Source organism: Cyanidioschyzon merolae, chromosome 16 (assembly GCF_000091205.1).
Source record: "Cyanidioschyzon merolae strain 10D DNA, chromosome 16, complete genome".
NCBI classification, from domain to species: domain Eukaryota; phylum Rhodophyta; class Bangiophyceae; order Cyanidiales; family Cyanidiaceae; genus Cyanidioschyzon; species Cyanidioschyzon merolae.
This window is the reverse complement of record NC_010142.1, coordinates 491,747-513,344: the sequence shown is the minus strand read 5'-3', so window position 1 is coordinate 513,344 and position 21,598 is coordinate 491,747. Positions and strand designations below refer to the sequence as shown.

The following is a 21,598-nucleotide window of genomic DNA, read 5'->3' as shown; positions in this document are numbered from 1 at the left end:
CTGTATCAATGCAGTGACAAGATAGACGCTCATGAGCGCATGATACAGCGAACTTGTATCCGTATGGTGATAAGGACAACACCTACGAGCGTGATCCAAAGCGAACCTTTATCCGTATGGCTGCAGACAGGATGCAATTTTTTCATCTCAGAAGGATGCATGCTACGAGTGTCCCTCGAATGTGACAATGCGCTCTGCAGACGCAGAAGATACAGTCGTCCTTCTCCATACGCGAAGGCGTCCGACGAACACCAGACCAGTTTATGAACAATGAGGGTAAGTTCTATCCAATGAATCTCGGGATGCTGGACACACTGAAGGCGCTCGCTACAACAACGCAAGCCTTCGCGCCACGATCGCTGCGCCGCGTCCCAATGCCACTGGGGTGTCTGGACGCGCCTCAGCGCAGAGCGAGTACGCATGACGCGCACCAGCCGTGGCTCTCGGGCGGGTTCTCCATCCCGATCGATGGTAGATCAACCAGGCACTGATTTGTTCGGGAACACTTGTCCGTGATCATTCAGACAGACAAGGAAGCATACGACGAATTGCAGATGCGCATGCTCCACATACTGGGAGCGTTTGTGCTCGTTACGGAGCCTGGCGGCATGCACGCATCCCACAAGCGACAAGGCTGCGAGCCGATCGCGGCTGCCGATGGACACGTGTCTGGCAGCCAGGTATCAAGGCCGCTGGATATCGTTCGAAAATGATGAAGTAGTTCCTCGATGGACATAAATGGACACTTCGATCACCGATGCCGGATCAGCCGATAACCGCACGCGCTGTGGATGCGCTGCTACGCCACCATGCATGCCAGAGACGGCAGCGTCTGTGCGCAGCACGGGACGTGTGCGGTGCGACGCGGATGTCTCTGCGGGTGTGCGCATGTACGGATGGACACCCTGCGGGGGCAGCGCGCGTGTATGTCGACGCGAGAGTGCGCGTGTGGGACGCGCCGTCTCAGTTCAGGGTGAAGGAAAGGTGAGGGTGCTTTCGTGGAAGGCGTGCGGGGTGGCGCGTTCGGGTGCGCGTTTGCGGGACCTGCGGGGTGGCATATTTGCGCGATGGGTTTCCTGGGGCAGCAGGCGCAGGCGGCGCACCCGCTTAATTGATTATGGGTGCGGCGCGCTTGCCCGCTGGCACTTGCAACGTTGATGGATGCTAGACGGGGGCGGTGGATGGGTTTCCTGGTTTGCGGCGCGCAGTGATATGCTAGGGTGGCAGTCACATAAGGGTGCGTTCGTATCTGAAGCGCGCCGGCTCTATCCAGAGACTCCGAGGCCAACTGGAACCTTTGCAAGTTGGGTGTGGCGGATGGTTTTCTGGTGCGCAACGCGCTCCGTCGATGCTCGCTCGGGTAAATGAATCCCAACGCGCAGACGCCTCCCAGCCCCTTTTGACCGGACACCTGCTGTCGGTATCTGTTTATTCCTACATATTTCGAGCCTGTGAGGCTGTGCGACAAACTTGTATCCCTTCATCTCCTCAGGTTTCTTCTGGAGCACCGCATGTCGTCTGGTATTGATGGCACTGTTAAGGGCTCGGTTCACGAACTCCGTCCGTGTATTGACGCTGATGGAACTCAGCAATCGAGCATGTCCTCGAAGTTGCGCCTCAGTTCCAATACAGTATCGTCGTCGTCCCGTCGGGGAAACACCTTTTCTCGCGTATCATTGACACCTTCGTCGCTTGCTCTTCCTCGCTCGATGATCGACGAGAGGAGAATTTTTTCGTTTCGCTGTCGAACTCCGCGATGACGGCCTTGTGGTATCCCCGATTTTCGTTCCCAAAACTTTCCTTTCGATAGTTTTTTCTTGAAAATGAATACTCTTGTTTATGCGGCTAGGTGAGCACCCATCTCCCTGGGGAAGAAGAAGGTCTTGCGGAAGAACGATGTCATGTGGCCCGGTGTGTAACGGTATGCTTAACACCTCAGCGCCTCGCCCAGTATAGCGATCACCACGTTTCACAATAGAAAAGTATCCATCGATGGGGAGGAACCATGGAAAGTATGGAGGAATCAAAAGCAGCTCTACTCCCCGATAGAGTCGGGAAAAACAGACCGACGTTCCTTTGCTTCATACCGATCACGACGTTCTAGGGACGCTGTAGTAGCTGGGATTTCGGTGCAGGATACCGTGTGTGAACTAGGACTTTATTGCGACAGTATCCGACTGTTTTCAAGACCAAACGAACATGCTGTTGCGAAACAGAGATGCCTGTGACGCCTATTATCATCGCTTTTGCTTTCTGTAAAGTGATCAACGTGTCGTTTTCTACCACAGATCGCAAACAGTCTGTAAAAATATCGGATTTTGGCGCGAAGCGCGTCTACTTAGATCTTTCAGCGTTCCTCAACCATCACGGTACCATCGTATGACTGACATGAAGTACGAACGCATTCTTCTCTGCGCTGTTCAGTCATACATGTATCCTGCATGCAATTCGTCTACGATCTATACGGTACGTTGCATCGTGATTTGGATCTCCTGCCATACACTGCAGAAAAGCATTCGAGTGGAATCAGCTGGTCTGGAATAAATTTCAGTTCAAATACCCGAATAAAACAAATCTCGAACCCGCGCAGTGCGAAAGGTCGAGCATCCTCGGCTCCATGCCGAACCCGGCAGTGGGCGGAGGCGATAGGCGAGTCAGCCGGCCGCACCAAGTTCAGTCGTGGCACGCTGGCCCCCGCTGGCGATCCCCAAGTTGCCTCAAGCGCTCCGATAACTGCCTAACTGTCTCGAGGCGCAAGTGCCAAGCGCTGTGCAGTGCATTCGCTGACCTTGGGAAAAGGGGTTCCGCTCGACGAGCCATGCACCCGTGAACACCGGAACGCGTCGCTTAATCAGCGGTAGCATCCGGATGGGTGCCCCTGGGAGCAGTCTCATACCTGTCCTTAACTTGACATCTAGTGAATCAAGTAGATCTTATGGACATATTGGACTGGGGCGCTAGTGCCGCGCGCAGGCTCGGCACCGACACGCCAGTATTCCCCGTGAGCACGTTGTTGCCTGCGCGGACGCGTGGCGGCTTGCCTTGTGCGCCGGACCACAAACTGCGTCCATGACCATCCTGTACAAAGACCCCGTTGCCACTTTCGGGAAAGACTATGTTCTGCCCCTGTCATGGTTGCGGCTCTTTTTTTACTGGCACGGTTCTCTGATGCAGCGGCTGCTGTTCGAAATAATCTTATGGCTAGCGCTGGCGGCGCTCGTGATCGCGCTCAAGCTGTACGTTGCGACGTGGACTCATGCGTTTCTCCTTGTTTTGGCGATTTTGGCGAACGTGCTATCTCCAATTCTCACGTTTATGCTGGGTTTTTACACGAGCACGATATACTCGCGCTGGTGGGACGCGCGCGTCTCCATGTGTGGCACCGCGCAGATGGCCGCCTACAACATCGCCATGGAGATGACTCAGTTTATTTACAGCGACAAGGACCCGATAACAGCTGCACGTCTCAAACAGCGAATTGTGCGTTGGTGCAACCTCGCGTTTGCGCTCGTGTTGCGTGAGATTATAACCGATGGAACGCACCTGTACAACTCCTTTGATTCCCTGGAGCAGCTCGGCATGATGACGGCAGAGGAGCGCCAACGCATTGAGCACGACGTGGACCGAGTTCGTTTCACGCTGCCTCTGATGTGGGCGGGACACACGTTTACGCGCCTGCGAGACCACGAGCCGAACTACGGAGTGACGCATTGGGTCCACTTGCAGCTCTCACAGCAGTTGGCAAGCCTTCGTCAAGGCCTCGGAAGCATGTACGTTTTTGTGACAGTGCCAGTGCCTCTTATGTACCGGCAGCTTGTGAGTGCCGCTGTACGAATCTATATTCTCGTTGTCGTCCTGCTTGCTGGGAACCTGCAGCTTTTGGGTGCCACCAGCTCGGGGACGGATTCCGCCAACTACAGTTGGACCGATATGGTCTACATTGTGAGCGTCTTCTTCATTTATATTGGTTGGTTGCACGTTGCAGACGAGCTCGCAAATCCGTACCGAATAGCCCCAGATGGCCTCGATTTTGACGATTATCTCTCGAGTCAGCGAGCGGACCACGCCACTATGGTCGACGACAACAGTATCCGCTTGCCCACAGTGGATTCCATCAACGACGAGCCCCTACCGGGCGATCCGAACTGGAATTGTCCGTTCGTGTGGCGTGATCACGCTTACGAGGCGGTCCCAGGCTGGAACAAGTACAAGGAGTATATTCGGACCGTCAAAGCAAGTCGACAAGACGGCCATGCAAAGACATACGACTTTTTCCAGCGGGTGCGCCAACGCCTGCTCTCGGATGAGGAGACGTTCGCAACCGACGATACCACAGCTCCGACGCAGACGGACTGGGCCCAAAGCATCGGACTGCAGGGCAACACGTCACTACGTGGCACCACCCGATGTTGGACCGGACCTCCCGAAAGGATCCGGTACTACGGATTCTGAACTCGTCAAGCGCATCGCCTGGCCAAGCACAATATCCGCGCAAACAAGCGCAACCAGCACGGTCTGGCTTCGATAACGTTCCTCGCCTGCGTGCGGTGGGTGCTCCGCAGGTATCCCGCACCGAAGAAGCGCCCCCGTGCCTCCGCACATGTCGATACGGAGCACAGATACGCCCTGCGTGCTAACGCAGGACGCATTACCGACAAGTCAGAACGGAGCGTGTGTGGCGCTGATCCCGAATCCGAACAGGCGTTTTCGTTTCACGATGACGGAGCGGTGACACTAGCTCGACGAGCGTGTACGTCGGCTTCAAGCAGTGCGCACTGAACCACGTCTTGCTCCAGTCACGTTCCCGTCCCGCTCGAGCTGCACGATCCACAGAAGCGTAGAATCGAGGAGCTCGCTTGGACGCCACTGCTTCAAGTCCATCTCAGCGGTGTCGCTGCGATCGGTGCTATGATACCATCGAGACATCCAGCGCAGCGTTGTCTTCGCGTCGCAGGCGTTGGACCTGCTGCAGCTGCTGTTACCTCGCGCACTGGTCTGGAACGACCTGATGGCGCTCCTGCCGAATCATCTAGCAGAACGCAGCAGGAATGTACCAGGAATGTCGCTCGAAAGCGTTCACCATAACGACGGAAATCTCGTCAACGCGAGAGCATCGCAGCTGCTGCCTGCACGCCAGTGACGCTGCGTTTCCGCAAGTGTGACGCCACACAAGACACCAGGACGCACTCTATGAATATTCACCAAATATGACTTTTGCATTCGCAGCATGCGCTGTAAATTGAGCTTCTACCTTTGATCCAGAGTCTCCGACGATGTCGTCGTCCCTGGGTGCCTCAAACGCGATCGGCTTGTTCCGCACCAAATGTTGGGAGCGGCGTAACTCCAACTCGATAAGGTCCCGAAGTGAGGCATCACACCAGGCGTCCAGCGGACCCGCCCGACTGATCGCCTTTTCCGGGTCCTCGAACAAAGCGGCGAGTTGTCGAACACTGGAAACAAAGTGCTCAGAGAGCATACCCACTTCCCAGAGGAAACTCGCAGAGGCGTTGGAGCGACGCGGATCTGGCTCATCGGCCAAAAACGGGTCGTTCGTCAGCCCGGGCGTCGAACTAGCGCACTCATCTCCGGCTCGTTGACCGCTGGATCGCTCCCAAAACACGAATCCATATGCAAGGCGTTTCGTGGGAGTCGAACGCACCACACCGGTCCCTGATGCCTCAAACGAGGCCTCGCTCTGATCCCGACGACGTGGTGTCGAGTCCGAGCAGCTGCTTTCGATGACAGGCTCCCTGTCGGGTTGCTGTCGCTTGAACCACGACTCGAGCAGCAGACGCGCACTCGTATGGCGATGCACGAGTTCGAGCGTCAAGCGAAGCGCCCACAGCGTCAGTGTTGCATCCCAGCTCTGCAGCGCTATCCGGGCAAGGCGCTTCGTATAGGCGCTGATGAGTGCATGCGGAAGGTGGCTAGACGTCAATAGCTGCGTGACAGCGCGCAGCACTCGCCCCCTTGTGGCCGACTCACATGCGTTCAGTCGCAGGAGCGTGTGTACGTCCAGCTTGGAATACACTTGCTCATATATGTGTTCGTACTCGAGGCCATCGTGGCGCATGAGAAACAGCAGCGGCTCCAGTGCTGCGATCCCATACACAGAACGACCGGCAATCGCCTCGCGAAAAGTCTCCGCGAGAAAGTCACCCAGTCGGAGCGGCTCTGCGATACAATGGTTCGGCAGGAGGTTGTCTACAAGCTCTCCGAAAACATCGAGGAGGACGGGTGCAGACAAATCGATTCCGTGTTCACCGGTCGACAGCAGCGCCAGCATCGCATCCGTGAATGCCTTTCGGGATGCTTTCAGTAGTCGCTGCTGCCGGTCTCCGCGTTGCGATGGCGTCGTGACTCGCCGCAAGACCTCACTGAGCAGCTGCTGGTGCTGCTTTGCCACATCCTTGGTGAGTAGTCGCCCAATGGGCTTCAAAACGAACCGCCATGCATTCTCCGCACGCGCCGCCAAGTCAAGCGCAGCCCCGGGTGCAGGCGTCGAGTATACCGAACTCGATTCACGTAGCAGGTGCGCTACTGCGTGGAGCGTATGCAAACGCAGGTCGCAAAACGCTGCGGCACACCCCTGCACCAGGACGGTTTGCCAACGTGCTGCGTCATCGATGCTGCTGTCCAAAAGTTGACGCACGAGGACGTGCCAGCACTGGGACCAGCTCAGCAGTTCTAAAGCACAGAGACCGCCTGCGATGCTGAAAACGAGCGCCATATCCTGCTCCGTGCCCAATCGAACAACCACTGGCGCTATCCGTTGCAGTGACGCTTCGAGCGCTCCGACTACCGCACAGCTGGGCTTTGACGTTGGCTTTTCCGCTTGTACTGAGCGCTGCACCAGGGTCTGCAAACAGCAGAACCACTGTGATTGCAGATGCAGCACCTCTTTCCAGTTCTCCTCCATAAAGTCCTTCTTTTCAAGCAGGCTTCTTACAAGAGTACTGGTGCGCTCGAGAGCAGTGCTCTGAGACACCAGCTGGGCACCGGCGACGCGGTGTAGCTCCGCTCCGCACCAGCGCAACTCGCGCAGAGCTTCATAGTCTTGCATCCGGCGCACGAACTCACCGTATAAGCCGCGTAGCGGAAGCCGAAACGTTATGATCTGGTCACAGTGACTTGGCGTACGCTGCGATGAACCCCCCAGTGCAACACGAACGCTTCTGAGCGAGCATGTGCAAGCCGCAGAGGCATTCGGTGCCGAGCGCAGCGCTCAGCAACGAGGCTCGCTGCTGGACGCGCGAGTTCGAACAGAACTAGGGGCGGCCTGCACGAAACTGCACGTCTACGAGAGTGATTTCAGCAGGACGTCGCAGCATCTGGATAGGCATCTGCACGTAAATGGCGAATTGTTTCGAAGTTTACCTACGAGGCTGCTCGTAATCGAGCGTAAACTCTCCAGGACAAGGCGGAGTCTACGAAGAAAACCTGCACGTAAACCGTGACTTGCACGGAAGTTTACTGAATACGCTGGGCTCGATGACGAGACGAATACAAAGCAGGAGAAACAGGTCTTCCAGGTCCACTAATGCAGTTTGTAGCTGCTCAGTTTCAGGGGTTGTGTGCGTGGTCGCCTCCGCGGAAGCACTCGTTCGCCGCGTCGTAAACGAGGAACGAAGCGTATGCTGTGAAGGCCACCTGCATATTGTACAGGGCCCAAAATTGGCTTTACTTGCGCTTGTGCCTTGAACTCAACTTTGATGGACCAGATCTTTGTGGGCAAACGCTCGTTTGGACAGAATAAGTCGTGGAAAGCACGTCCATAGGAGATACTACAGGGGTATGGAGCGAACACAGGTCTTGCAGGCCGTGCGGTCCAGCACTGGCCTCAAAGTGTCCTCTCTGTGGGAACTTGGAGGTTCGTGTCCCCTGCGGGCGACTTGTCAACGAAAAAATCACACAAGCGGCATCATCCGGAATCCGTCTGCGGAAACGCAAGGTCTATGCCCCCGCTCACCTGCTTTGATCCATCAATTTGACTCTGTTCTATATTCGTCGTCTCAAATAATGGTGTATCAGTTGCCGAGGAAAATCATTGACGATGTATGTGTACGGTGCACCAATGTCGTTCGGTAGCTGAATCGTACCATACCAGAGCCTTGCTCCGGGCGAGAAACGAAGGCCGCCCCCTCGCTCCTGGCCCTGATTTTTTATAAATACTCTTCTGTGTTTCAGCACAATGCATGGATAGGATACGAAATAATTCCCGAAAGCTCGCGCCACACAAAGCCACCGAACTCTTCGGAGGCACGAGACATTTCCGTACGCTTTTCAAGGCTTTGAGATATCGGTGCAGAAGTTGCTTTCTCTCATGGATGGCGGTGGACTCAGATTGTAGCACGCGTCGCACTTGCGACTCGCTCGCCATCTGACACACAGTCAGCTTACCGTACACCAGCTCGAGCATCCAACTTTATTTCCGTCTCTTCTTTGCTACCAGTTTCAGCATGCACCTGTGCTCGGGATGCGTGCACGCCGTCCCGAACTCAGGGCTGGGGTATCGTTGAGGATCGGTTCCTGCACTCGTTGCACGCTCTGGTCGAAGAGTAGGAGCGCATTCATGCGCGTTAAACCACGTCCAGCGCCTTAGGCTTCCGCGAAACAGCGCGACGTGTCGATCATTTCTCGTTCGAACACATCTGACAAGTTGGCGCATACACGATGGCTGCCTCCGTTCAACCGAATCGGTTTCCGACCCCGCGCGCCCGTGTGTACTGCTGCCAAAGACCGCCCGCAGGAGACGTTTTGAGGCTCATATGATCTATGAATCAAGCGTGCAAAGCATGCCCCCGTCTGCTCGATACGGTGTCCAGAGCGTCGAGAGTCGGGCCCGGACGCCGTCGTTCCACTTGCTGGTATCCCTGCTGGCGAACGTTATGCCCGAATCTCGATAATCCCCTGCCCTGGAAAGCTTGAACAGGGTCAGCTTCCTTCCGAGTAGGTCTTTGGCGCCGGCCTCCTCATTCAGAGGTTAAAAATCGGGCGTGACATCCTGCAGCTCCCGGGTCCACGCCGACCCCGAAGTCTGTCTCTTGATCTACCCTGAACGGTAGACAATGAGCTTCGTTACTCGACTGTGGCCTAGGTTTCAGGAGCTTTACAAAGTGCACACAGGTGGATATTCTGTCCGTGATTATCGTCACTGTTATCGTCAATGAAAGAAACAAAGTCCCACGAGCAAGCAGGGTGCGTGAATACCCACCCGTAGACGCGTCCCTGCCCTGTTCGACCGCGACCCTGCTATCGATTTAGGTTTATTCATGCACAGAACGAGCCTGAGAGGCTGCCTCACAAACTTGGATCGCCTCAGCTCCTCGGGTCTCGTCTCCAGCACCGTGCATCTCATGATATTGATGGCGGCGTTGAAGTCTCGGTTCACGAACTCTATGCGTTTATTGCCTCTGGTTGAGCTCACCTTTAAAATAGTTGTCAGAACGCGAGCCCTCTTTGCCACCAAAGGGACGTCATCGTTCCGTTGACCAAATACATTTTCTCGCCGATCTCTCATCGTCATCTTCTTCGCCTTTTTCTTCCTGGTCACTTGCTCTTCTTCGCTCGATGATCGGCGAGAAGAGGATTTGTTTCGTTTTTTACTCAGGCAGCCAGTGATGAGGGTCCTCCTGGATCCCCGCCTTGCATGTCGATACCTGATCCTTAGATTTTTATTTTTGGAAATGAACCTACTTCGAACGAATCCGCTATAAACCGCGAACACGCATTTGATGACACGCACCGGAGGAGTGGAACACAATTTAGGTGAAAAACTATGACAAGAAAACTTGAACGAACACCTCCAATGCACTTCACAATGCTGCTCAATTCCATCATAGTTGCGTATTACTTCAGACGCTTCAACGTTCCACTAGCTCAAGAACAGTCCCTCCGTTCGACATAGAGATTAGTTGTTTGTCTGCGGGCAAAGAGTTCTCGGCATACTGCGCCTATCGCGGGCGCTTGCCGCGATGCTGATTGCGCCGCCACTCAGGCAACCCGAAACGCCATGCATTGCTGCGTGCCGAGGCGTCATCTCGGAACCGCGTGCATGCACATGCACTGTAGACGATCCTGGACAACTGTGTACAGTGAATATTGTTGCGTAACTTTTCTTCGTTGCATCTCCGATTCTTAAATCACTGTTAATTTCTGGTTTCTCGGAGACGATTCGCTAGACGGTTGCAGTGATACCTGTTTTGATGTTCGTTAGTATTTTCACTTCACCACTTGTTCAGCAAGCACGTTTACAGTACCAGTGCAAGCAGTGTTGCCGTGTTCTGTACTCTGGCAACACCGTGCAGCAGCAGCAGCAGCAGCAGCGTACCGTCCTCGGTGTTGCTTTCTGGAGAGCGTCTCTGCAGCGTGGACAGCTGACCCAGCTTGTGAAAGGTAGCTCGCGTCTGAAAATGAGTCAGAGCAACCCAGCGGACGTAAAAGACTGGCGAGCTCTCACTGAAGAAGACTGGAAAGCACGTCTCACGCCGATGCAGTTCGAGGTAGCGCGACGAGCTGGCACCGAGCGGCCTTTTACCGGCGAGTACTGGAACGAAAAACGCACGGGGATATATCGGTGTGTCTGCTGTGGAACGCCGTTATTTTCCAGCGAAACAAAGTTCGACAGTGGCACGGGCTGGCCCTCGTTTTATGCTCCCCTGAGCAAAGAGGCTGTCAAAGAGAGACGGGATCTATCGCATGGTATGATACGTACGGAGGTGCTTTGTGCGGTCTGCGACGCGCACCTGGGGCACGTTTTTCCTGATGGTCCCAAGCCGACCGGGCTTCGCTACTGCATGAACTCTTACTCCTTGAAGTTTGAACCCAAGGAGTCTTCATAACATGCACCAAATGATAGGGCTTGCTAGCGTAGCCTCGGCGAACCAGCGCAGACGACAGAGATTCGCCTCTAATGGCAATGATGCCCGCATCTCACCGAGGCTTGTGGTGTACCTGTCCAGAGTGCTGGAATCGCGCCGAGCGTAGGTCACAAAGTCAAAGACAACTGAGCAGAATCGCCACGAGATGCACCCACCGATTCGTTCCACGTAACGTCAAAAGCGTATACAACTTTTACGCGTTTTGCGGAAAGAAAACGATCGTATGTCATACAGATTGACTGGCAAAATGAATCAATAAAATCGTACCAGCATCTTCACTGGCAGGGTCAGATCGGTGGCTTTGGAGCGTCAGCGGCATGGCGGATGCATGCGGCGAAGCCTCGGCGCCTCGCTACTGTGTGCCAGCTGTCTGCTCTGAGAAGCCAGGCATTCGCTAGGTAGATGACGTCACTCGGCACGTACTTGGCGTTCTGAAAGCGTTGGTCATTGTCATCGTCGGTGCGCATGGCGCACATGTTTGCCGCTCAGCATCCACAAACTCGTTTCATCAGAATATTATTCGCGCAGCACTAAAATTCTCCTTTTGGGAATCCTCCACGCGAAGCGCTCAACACGAGGAAGATGCATCCCGCCTGCGCGGTCCAGCTGCTTTCCATCTTTAGAAGCATGCCAAAGCTCCGGACAATGTTCATAATACACTGCCGCCGCCGTCAGCACTGCTGCTATCCACACCAAGTCCGCCGAAACCCGAACTGACCAGCCCGCTTGGGCAATGTGAGGCCATGGGCGCTGGCCCGTCGTTGCGGTGACTCACGTTCCAATGTTGTGAAGCTCCCGGGTGTACATGCACTACGTTGGACCACGCCGATGGATTTGATGCTGCATGTTTCTTTTCTGGCTCGGTAAGCAGCGGCTGTTTCTCGGGATAGAATCCCCAAATAATGGAATGAGGTGAAGGCGCGGTGCTGCACTTTCGGCGACGGATGAGATTGTACCAAAAACTGTACCAGTAGGGAACAGGCTCGTAGCTGTGATCTCGGGTTATAATCGGCAAATACCAGCCCTGCTCTCCTGGAAGCGGCGCTTCCTGAATCACCTCGGGTTTCGGTAAACGTTGACGCGTCGAGTCGGACATGGTCATCACATCGCATCGTTGTCCGGAGAGAAGGTCATCCAAATCGAGTCCATCCGGGGCTATTCGGAAGGGGTTTGCAAGTTCCTCCGCTACATGAAGCCAGCCGACGTAGATGAAAAACAGCGCTGCGATGTAGACGAGATCGACCCATCTATCGTTGCCGCGTTCTTGAAAGGTTCCAGACAGCAAGTTCAAATCACCTACAAGCAGAATCATGCTAATAACGTACATTCGGACAGCAACCTCCACGAACTGCACATAGAGAAGCGGCACCGGTGTGTTCTTCATGAGATAGCATCCACCGAGACCCTGCCGCAAGTAAGCCAACTCGATCGACAGCTGCATGTGTACCCGATCCGTAATGTGAAACTGGTGATTATTATCCCGGAGGCGCGTAAGCATATGACCCGCCCACATAATGGGCAGCGTGAAGCGCACACGCTCCACGTCATGCTCCAGGCGATAGCGCTCCTCGGGGGTCACCAAACCGATGCGTTCCATGCTATCAAAGGACTCGAAGAGATGCGATCCACCAGAGGTGACGTCCATGAGCATGATTCCGAAAGCGAGGTTCATCCAACGGAGAAACCGCTGCTTAAAGCGGGCGCAAAGTTCCGGATTCTCATCGTCGTAGACGAGCGCGTTCAACATGAAACCGCAGTTGTACACTCCACCTTGCGCGGTCCCGAACATGTTCGTGCGCGTGTACCACCAGCGGCTGTAGATGGTGCTGGCATAGAACCCCAGCAGGAGCGTCAACACGCCTGAAAGAATGTTGACAATATTTGCAAAGACTTCTAGAAGGAAGCGTGGCCACTCTGCAACGTAAAGCTTCATGGCAATAATAAAAGCAGCGAGACCGAACAGGATGCACACTTCGAACAGCAAGCGCTGCAAGAGGCTTCCGTGCCAGTAGAGAAATATGCGCACCCAGGAAAGGGGAAGAACGTAGTCCTTCCCCAGGTTCGCCACGGGATCCATGTACATAATCGGCATGGTGCCTATTGCAAGGTGTGTCGGGCGGACAGCCTGACGCGAGGACCGCCCCAGCAACCCTAGACTAGGTCGTTTACAACAAGCACTGGCTGCGCGCTCGAAACGACTGCAAGGTGCAGGTGCTGCGCTGCTGTCGAGGCCACGCGCACGGACGTACAAGACATACATTATTGTCCCTAAAAGTACATCTTCTCTCGCACGAGCGATTTCCCACAGGGGTGTGTAGATTCGTTTACACACTCGAAGGAATCCTTGACTGCGCGAGGGTTGACGGCATCAGAGAGAGCGTCCATTCCGCGGCAACAGATCTTCAAGCCCCAACAACAACCACGCGCGCTTTTCTTTGGAGATAACCGTCGCTTCGTGCAATCCTCCGGGGCCAAGTGCTTGATAGGGGGGCCCACAGTGAGCCTAGAGCGCCGGCGCTGCAGCATGAGCGACGCCGACGTTTGTGCTGTGACCAATCCCTGGTAAGGTCCGAGGCAGCGCAACGTCGATGTCAACTCTATGGTATGTCTCCGGGATTGCTTGAATGAGCGCGAATCCGTAACTTCGTGAGGATTCGCTTCGGTACTCTTTGCGTCCATCGAGTGCAAAGCACCGCACACAAGACTAGTGTCCGAGAGCGCTCCGAAAATTCCATTTTCGGAGGCATCAGAAAGAGCTGGGCGCACGGTGGAAGCGTCCAACACTTCCCGTGTTCCATCATTCGCAGAACATTTTCCAAAGATTTCCATCATGCACACCAAGATCCCCGGAATCAGTGCAGGTGCAATCCGACTCTGAGATCCTCGTCGCCGACGGGGCTATCAGATTAGAATGGAATACTGAACTGCATGCTCGATTCCTGCCTTGCGGATTCATTCCCGAACTTTTGTCATGTATACAGCTTCGATATCTGTAGTCCATGAAAGAGCTCTTTCGGATGCGAATGCGTCTTCGGACTCGCAATCGTCCATTTCGGAGTGACTCCATCGGCGCTGTGCTGCTCGAACTCAAAAAGTCACCGAAATCAAGACGATTCTCGACGCAGCAGAACGACGGTTCGTAAAATAACTGGTATCGTTATCCGACGCGCACGAACAAGCCTCCACTCTTGTCTGTTCCCTAGGTGTAGCATGCTCAGATCACGCAAGCTCCTAGTTTGCCGATCTTTCTGTTTTCAGGCAAATCGTAGAGACGGCAGTTGGCGCCGCAGGGATGGCGATCAGGAAACTCAACGTTGTCACTTGACGGCTTGTTCACAAGATGGTGCCGAAAGCTCACTACACTTTTCATGTCTAATAATTGATTCCGTTCGAGCGACACATCCCGCTCTCTTCATGCCTATCGACGAGACTGAACTCGACAGCAGCCGCAGCAGCCGCAGCAGCAGCATGCTTCTGACGAGGTATGATCCCAGAGGCGTTCGTGTCTTCTGCTTCCATGGAAAAGCTTCTTGGACTCGGACGTCGATCATCGCAGCGACCGCTTCCATTTGCGAGCGGATCACCGGTTTGCACGAAGGGAGCGTAGACGGATCGAAATAGCTCGACTTGTCCCCGAGCCCGTATTTTCCTTCCGGTACTTGTTTCACCTTGGACAACACCGCGTTCCCCAAATCGTCTAAAGAATGGAGCAGCATGCGCTTGTGCGTGCAAGGGACGGAGCACTCGCCGGCGTATTGTCCAGAACGGGCCCGTGATCGTTGGGTACGGCACCGGGTACGGAAACGGAGTAGCGCATGCTGGGCGATGCTTCTCCACTCGGAAAGGGCTTGTGCCAAGCGAGGCATTGTTCATTTATGCGCCAGGGGGCAGCGATCAGAGGAGGCATTGCGGGCGTATTGGAACACCTGGCCACAGCCAAGCGTCACCGCTGCGAATGGCGCACCCATTCTGTCTACGAAGACGGTGGAACTGGCAAGCGAAGCGCAGGTCGCAGCTTGAACCTGTTCGTCAAGTGCGCCAACAAGTACCGGAAGCGGGTGCATTGGGACGTCAAATCTGCCATCAACATCCTTCGGCAGCTGATAACGGAGCTGGAGCGACACGAGAGACCGGCATATTTCAAGCCGGATGCGCCATAGAGGAACAAAGAGCAGTCGTAGATACCGCGGGCAAAGGCTGGTGTCGTAGGTGAGAACTGGATGAGACCCAGTATAATGATTACATATGCCCGAGTTTGTTAAGTGGAACGTTTCAATTTATTCTGAAATGGACGTAGGGCATCGATGTCCTTCATCAAGCACCTTGTGCAGCACAGAAAATGAACCAGAATTGTTCGCTTGTGTGTCGAGGCGGCAAACTCCTCCGCACAATATCCCCGGCCGAAATGCTCTCACACGGGCTCAGAGACATCTCTCTGGCATTGACATCCGATGCTCCAGGCTAGCTCGTACTAGGTGGCGCACTCTTCTAATACGAGACAGCAGACATGCACGTGTGTTGCACCGAGCGACAACGCGCCGGCGACGTCCTTCAGTAGCCCAGGTACCTCACTGGGGGTTTCTTCTTCCGACGTGTGCCGTCTGCGAAGCCGTCCCGACGATCATCGGTTTCATCGCTATCACCGCGTAGGTCGTGCACAAACCCCCGGAGGCTGGCCATCACTTTGTGGGCTTGGCGTCGCAGTTCAGCAGCGCGAAGCTGCTCGAATGCATCGTAGGTTCGCGAGCCGCTCGTTCCGACATCCCGCGGTCTACGCCGCAAGTGCTGAAACTTTTGCCATCCAGGAACCGCCTCATACCGGTGATCGCGCATAATTGGAAAGCAGTTGAAACCCTCCTCGCCGGGAAGTGGCTCCTCCGCAATAGACTCAATGGTGGGCAGTTTGATGCAGTGGTCATCCACCATCGTGGCAAAATCTACGCGTTGACTCGACAAATAATCGTCAAAGTCCAGGCTGTCAGGCGCAATGCGAAATACATTGGCAAGCTCGTCTGCGACATGCAGCCAGCCAATGTAGATGAGAAAAACAGAAAGCACGTAAATAATGTCCAGCCAGCGATAGTTTCCAATATCGATGCTGCTGGACGTTGCGCTCAATAAATTCAGATTTCCCGCGAGCAGTATGACACAAATCACGTAGATGCGCACTGTTGCGTTCACGAGCTGGCGGTACATCAGCGGAACTGGAACCCACATGGGCACATATAAATAACCGAAATATCCGCGCACGAGCGCAAGCTGCTGCACAAGCTGAAGATGAACGAATTCCGTGATGCCGTAGCGGTGGTTCTGATCACGCAGGCGAGAAAGCAAGTGCCCAGCCCACATGACTGGCATCGTCCACTGGGCTCTGTCTACATCATTCTCCAGCCGGTATCGCTCCTCAGGTGTGATCAAGCCAATACGTTCCATGGCCTCAGTGGTGCGGTACGCATGATCACCGCCAAGAAAAACATCGCGAAGCACCATAGCGAACGGAATGCAGATCCACCGGACAATGAGTTGCTTCAACCGTGCAGCGCCGATAGGGTCGTTATCATCATACACGAAGGACGTCATCTCGAGAGCAATATTGTAGGCAGCGATTTGGCCAGTGCCACACATGACAACACGAACACTCCACCAACGGGAATAGATTGTGCTAGTATAAAACCCCAGCATAAAGGTAAGAATTGGCGAAAGGACACTGACAAGTGCTGCGAGAGTATTCAGGAAGGGTATCGGCCATTCTGCAACGTAGAGCTTGAGCGCTATCACGAGCACTGCGGCACCGATCCAGGAAAGAAGTTCAAAGAGCAACCGCTGGACCAATGAGCCGTACCAATGAAAGAAGACTCTAGTCCATGAAAGGGGAAATACATAGTCTTTCCCGAACGTGGCTATGGGATCCTTGTAGTAGATTGTCATCTCTGGGAAACAAACGTGCCGCGTACCAGGTAAAGGCGTCGCTGGCCTGTGGAAACCTCTTCGGGCTCTTCAAATACGCACAAACACCGCTTGGGTGCTTGCGCAACTCTGATTTGTGCTTTGGTCGTCGAACGGGGACTCGCTCGCTCTTGAACAGCAGCCGCACTCGAGCCGTGTGCACGTTTCCAACCTACGAAAACGCGAACTCCCGCTTCCAGCAGGTATCCTGATCTTGTTGCCTCTACGGTCAGGACGCGCAGTAAGCCTGGTTCACGTACGTACCGACTATTTACCGGTGATAGTCGTCCGATCGCAGTGAGACCTACGGCGTCCCGTGTGTTTCGCAATCTGTCTGCAATAGCCGTTAGACAACCTGTTTATGGTTGCTTTGTGGCTCTGTGGCAAACACACACGCCGACACCGAACACTTTCCAAAAGTCGAACGACGCCAGCGCTGTACAGTACTGGCGAGAAGCCCGCCCTAGACAAGAAGTCTCCAGCTGACGTACGGACGCCTCCCAGTCTTCATGGACCGGGCACCTACTACTGCTTCCAATTGTTTCTCATATAGTTCCACTTTGGGAGGTTGCCCCCACAAAATTCTCTCTTGTCAGCGCTGGAGGTCTGCTTTCCAGCACCGCACATCTCCTGATATTGATGGCGGCATTAAAGTCTCGGTTCACAAACTCCATACGTTTCTTGCCATCACTGGTTGTACTCACTAGTGCGAGTAGCCCTCGAACTTTCGCCCTTGTTTCCATTTGCTCCTCCGTCAGCGGTCCGTACTTTTCTATGTCTTCAGGGCTCCGCTGGCACTTTTCCATCCCGACCCTCTTAAGTACGCACCCCAGTTCATGGTGTGTATAGGACGTTCGGAACCCATCTATCGGTATCGTAACAAAACGCTGTGCGCACTCCCTGTATGTTCTTGTCGACGGAGCTGGTACACATTCTTTTTGGGTCTTCCATCGCCCTGCTCCGTATGCCACTACGAGCCTCTGACGCTCGTCCTCCTTCACGGCGCTCAGCTGGTTGAAAAAGTTCGCGAATGCGCGCTGCTTGCCACAGTATAGATTCATTCGCAGACGAGCCCACCGGGGCTTTGTATGCCCCTCCCACAGCGCATCCCAGTGAGCAACACGAACTTCCATGAATTTCCGAAAAGCTTTAAAGTCCGCTTCTCGGCTCGTCACCTGGCTGATCGCTTCCAGGTGCTTTTTCACTCCAGCACTCCACGTTCCACTTTTCTTCTTTGCATTCATCACACCGAACTCTCGGTAATATCTCGTTCTTTAGCGCTTTAAAACACGCGTGTGTTTTTTGACGTAAGTTGCCGTCGACGCCATCATCCCCACAACGGCGTGTTGTGATGGTCATGATATTCGTGTTCCCAGGGCCCGCGCCAACGACAAAGTGGTTCTCATGCACTTTCTGCGTCGCAGGACCCGCCTCCTTCTCATCTTCATGCTTCGTCACGTACAATATCGAAGACGGAAATGGATTATGAAGGAGGACGAGCGTCAGAGGCTCGTAGTGGCATACGGAGCAGGGCGATGGAAGACCCAAAAAGAATGTGTACCAGCTCCGTCGACAAGAACATACAGGGAGTGCGCACAGCGTTTTGTTACGATACCGATAGATGGGTTCCGAACGTCCTATACACACCATGAACTGGGGTGCGTACTTAAGAGGGTCGGGATGGAAAAGTGCCAGCGGAGCCCTGAAGACATAGAAAAGTACGGACCGCTGACGGAGGAGCAAATGGAAACAAGGGCGAAAGTTCGAGGGCTACTCGCACTAGTGAGTACAACCAGTGATGGCAAGAAACGTATGGAGTTTGTGAACCGAGACTTTAATGCCGCCATCAATATCAGGAGATGTGCGGTGCTGGAAAGCAGACCTCCAGCGCTGACAAGAGAGAATTTTGTGGGGGCAACCTCCCAAAGTGGAACTATATGAGAAACAATTGGAAGCAGTAGTAGGTGCCCGGTCCATGAAGACTGGGAGGCGTCCGTACGTCAGCTGGAGACTTCTTGTCTAGGGCGGGCTTCTCGCCAGTACTGTACAGCGCTGGCGTCGTTCGACTTTTGGAAAGTGTTCGGTGTCGGCGTGTGTGTTTGCCACAGAGCCACAAAGCAACCATAAACAGGTTGTCTAACGGCTATTGCAGACAGATTGCGAAACACACGGGACGCCGTAGGTCTCACTGCGATCGGACGACTATCACCGGTAAATAGTCGGTACGTACGTGAACCAGGCTTACTGCGCGTCCTGACCGTAGAGGCAACAAGATCAGGATACCTGCTGGAAGCGGGAGTTCGCGTTTTCGTAGGTTGGAAACGTGCACACGGCTCGAGTGCGGCTGCTGTTCAAGAGCGAGCGAGTCCCCGTTCGACGACCAAAGCACAAATCAGAGTTGCGCAAGCACCCAAGCGGTGTTTGTGCGTATTTGAAGAGCCCGAAGAGGTTTCCACAGGCCAGCGACGCCTTTACCTGGTACGCGGCACGTTTGTTTCCCAGAGATGACAATCTACTACAAGGATCCCATAGCCACGTTCGGGAAAGACTATGTATTTCCCCTTTCATGGACTAGAGTCTTCTTTCATTGGTACGGCTCATTGGTCCAGCGGTTGCTCTTTGAACTTCTTTCCTGGATCGGTGCCGCAGTGCTCGTGATAGCGCTCAAGCTCTACGTTGCAGAATGGCCGATACCCTTCCTGAATACTCTCGCAGCACTTGTCAGTGTCCTTTCGCCAATTCTTACCTTTATGCTGGGGTTTTATACTAGCACAATCTATTCCCGTTGGTGGAGTGTTCGTGTTGTCATGTGTGGCACTGGCCAAATCGCTGCCTACAATATTGCTCTCGAGATGACGTCCTTCGTGTATGATGATAACGACCCTATCGGCGCTGCACGGTTGAAGCAACTCATTGTCCGGTGGATCTGCATTCCGTTCGCTATGGTGCTTCGCGATGTTTTTCTTGGCGGTGATCATGCGTACCGCACCACTGAGGCCATGGAACGTATTGGCTTGATCACACCTGAGGAGCGATACCGGCTGGAGAATGATGTAGACAGAGCCCAGTGGACGATGCCAGTCATGTGGGCTGGGCACTTGCTTTCTCGCCTGCGTGATCAGAACCACCGCTACGGCATCACGGAATTCGTTCATCTTCAGCTTGTGCAGCAGCTTGCGCTCGTGCGCGGATATTTCGGTTATTTATATGTGCCCATGTGGGTTCCAGTTCCGCTGATGTACCGCCAGCTCGTGAACGCAACAGTGCGCATCTACGTGATTTGTGTCATACTGCTCGCGGGAAATCTGAATTTATTGAGCGCAACGTCCAGCAGCATCGATATTGGAAACTATCGCTGGCTGGACATTATTTACGTGCTTTCTGTTTTTCTCATCTACATTGGCTGGCTGCATGTCGCAGACGAGCTTGCCAATGTATTTCGCATTGCGCCTGACAGCCTGGACTTTGACGATTATTTGTCGAGTCAACGCGTAGATTTTGCCACGATGGTGGATGACCACTGCATCAAACTGCCCACCATTGAGTCTATTGCGGAGGAGCCACTTCCCGGCGAGGAGGGTTTCAACTGCTTTCCAATTATGCGCGATCACCGGTATGAGGCGGTTCCTGGATGGCAAAAGTTTCAGCACTTGCGGCGTAGACCGCGGGATGTCGGAACGAGCGGCTCGCGAACCTACGATGCATTCGAGCAGCTTCGCGCTGCTGAACTGCGACGCCAAGCCCACAAAGTGATGGCCAGCCTCCGGGGGTTTGTGCACGACCTACGCGGTGATAGCGATGAAACCGATGATCGTCGGGACGGCTTCGCAGACGGCACACGTCGGAAGAAGAAACCCCCAGTGAGGTACCTGGGCTACTGAAGGACGTCGCCGGCGCGTTGTCGCTCGGTGCAACACACGTGCATGTCTGCTGTCTCGTATTAGAAGAGTGCGCCACCTAGTACGAGCTAGCCTGGAGCATCGGATGTCAATGCCAGAGAGATGTCTCTGAGCCCGTGTGAGAGCATTTCGGCCGGGGATATTGTGCGGAGGAGTTTGCCGCCTCGACACACAAGCGAACAATTCTGGTTCATTTTCTGTGCTGCACAAGGTGCTTGATGAAGGACATCGATGCCCTACGTCCATTTCAGAATAAATTGAAACGTTCCACTTAACAAACTCGGGCATATGTAATCATTATACTGGGTCTCATCCAGTTCTCACCTACGACACCAGCCTTTGCCCGCGGTATCTACGACTGCTCTTTGTTCCTCTATGGCGCATCCGGCTTGAAATATGCCGGTCTCTCGTGTCGCTCCAGCTCCGTTATCAGCTGCCGAAGGATGTTGATGGCAGATTTGACGTCCCAATGCACCCGCTTCCGGTACTTGTTGGCGCACTTGACGAACAGGTTCAAGCTGCGACCTGCGCTTCGCTTGCCAGTTCCACCGTCTTCGTAGACAGAATGGGTGCGCCATTCGCAGCGGTGACGCTTGGCTGTGGCCAGGTGTTCCAATACGCCCGCAATGCCTCCTCTGATCGCTGCCCCCTGGCGCATAAATGAACAATGCCTCGCTTGGCACAAGCCCTTTCCGAGTGGAGAAGCATCGCCCAGCATGCGCTACTCCGTTTCCGTACCCGGTGCCGTACCCAACGATCACGGGCCCGTTCTGGACAATACGCCGGCGAGTGCTCCGTCCCTTGCACGCACAAGCGCATGCTGCTCCATTCTTTAGACGATTTGGGGAACGCGGTGTTGTCCAAGGTGAAACA

The 21,598-nt window shown here is 54.4% G+C and overlaps 6 protein-coding genes across 6 annotated transcripts, besides 4 other annotated features; 3 read left to right on the top strand and 3 right to left on the bottom strand.

The window, feature by feature from the left end:
• Positions 1-3,069: 3,069 nt before the first annotated feature.
• CYME_CMP204C (similar to bestrophin) lies at positions 3,070-4,452 on the top strand (the record flags this gene model as incomplete). The annotated part of the gene is made up of 1 exon (XM_005537807.1): positions 3,070-4,452. One exon carries the CDS (start codon positions 3,070-3,072, stop codon positions 4,450-4,452), a length of 1,383 nt encoding a protein of 460 aa, XP_005537864.1.
• Positions 4,453-5,188: 736 nt separating this feature from the next.
• Positions 5,189-7,063, bottom strand: CYME_CMP203C (hypothetical protein, conserved; the record flags this gene model as incomplete). The annotated part of the gene is made up of 1 exon (XM_005537806.1): positions 5,189-7,063. One exon carries the CDS (start codon positions 7,061-7,063, stop codon positions 5,189-5,191), a length of 1,875 nt encoding a protein of 624 aa, XP_005537863.1.
• Positions 7,064-7,668: 605 nt separating this feature from the next.
• Positions 7,669-9,204: a sequence feature (possible transcribed region).
• Positions 9,205-10,205: 1,001 nt separating this feature from the next.
• On the top strand, positions 10,206-10,841 carry CYME_CMP201C (similar to transcriptional regulator; the record flags this gene model as incomplete). Its single annotated transcript, XM_005537805.1, has 1 exon — positions 10,206-10,841. The coding sequence occupies one exon, from the start codon at positions 10,206-10,208 to the stop codon at positions 10,839-10,841; it is 636 nt and encodes a 211-aa protein (XP_005537862.1).
• A 688-nt stretch (positions 10,842-11,529) lies between these two features.
• On the bottom strand, positions 11,530-12,972 carry CYME_CMP200C (similar to bestrophin; the record flags this gene model as incomplete). Its single annotated transcript, XM_005537804.1, has 1 exon — positions 11,530-12,972. The coding sequence occupies one exon, from the start codon at positions 12,970-12,972 to the stop codon at positions 11,530-11,532; it is 1,443 nt and encodes a 480-aa protein (XP_005537861.1).
• Positions 12,973-15,431: 2,459 nt separating this feature from the next.
• Positions 15,432-16,808, bottom strand: CYME_CMP198C (similar to bestrophin; the record flags this gene model as incomplete). The annotated part of the gene is made up of 1 exon (XM_005537803.1): positions 15,432-16,808. One exon carries the CDS (start codon positions 16,806-16,808, stop codon positions 15,432-15,434), a length of 1,377 nt encoding a protein of 458 aa, XP_005537860.1.
• A 369-nt stretch (positions 16,809-17,177) lies between these two features.
• Positions 17,178-18,293: a sequence feature (repetitive element).
• An 18-nt stretch (positions 18,294-18,311) lies between these two features.
• Positions 18,312-18,740: a sequence feature (repetitive element).
• Positions 18,741-19,330: 590 nt separating this feature from the next.
• On the top strand, positions 19,331-20,707 carry CYME_CMP195C (similar to bestrophin; the record flags this gene model as incomplete). The annotated part of the gene is made up of 1 exon (XM_005537802.1): positions 19,331-20,707. One exon carries the CDS (start codon positions 19,331-19,333, stop codon positions 20,705-20,707), a length of 1,377 nt encoding a protein of 458 aa, XP_005537859.1.
• Positions 20,018-20,707: a sequence feature (possible transcribed region).
• Positions 20,708-21,598: the final 891 nt, after the last annotated feature.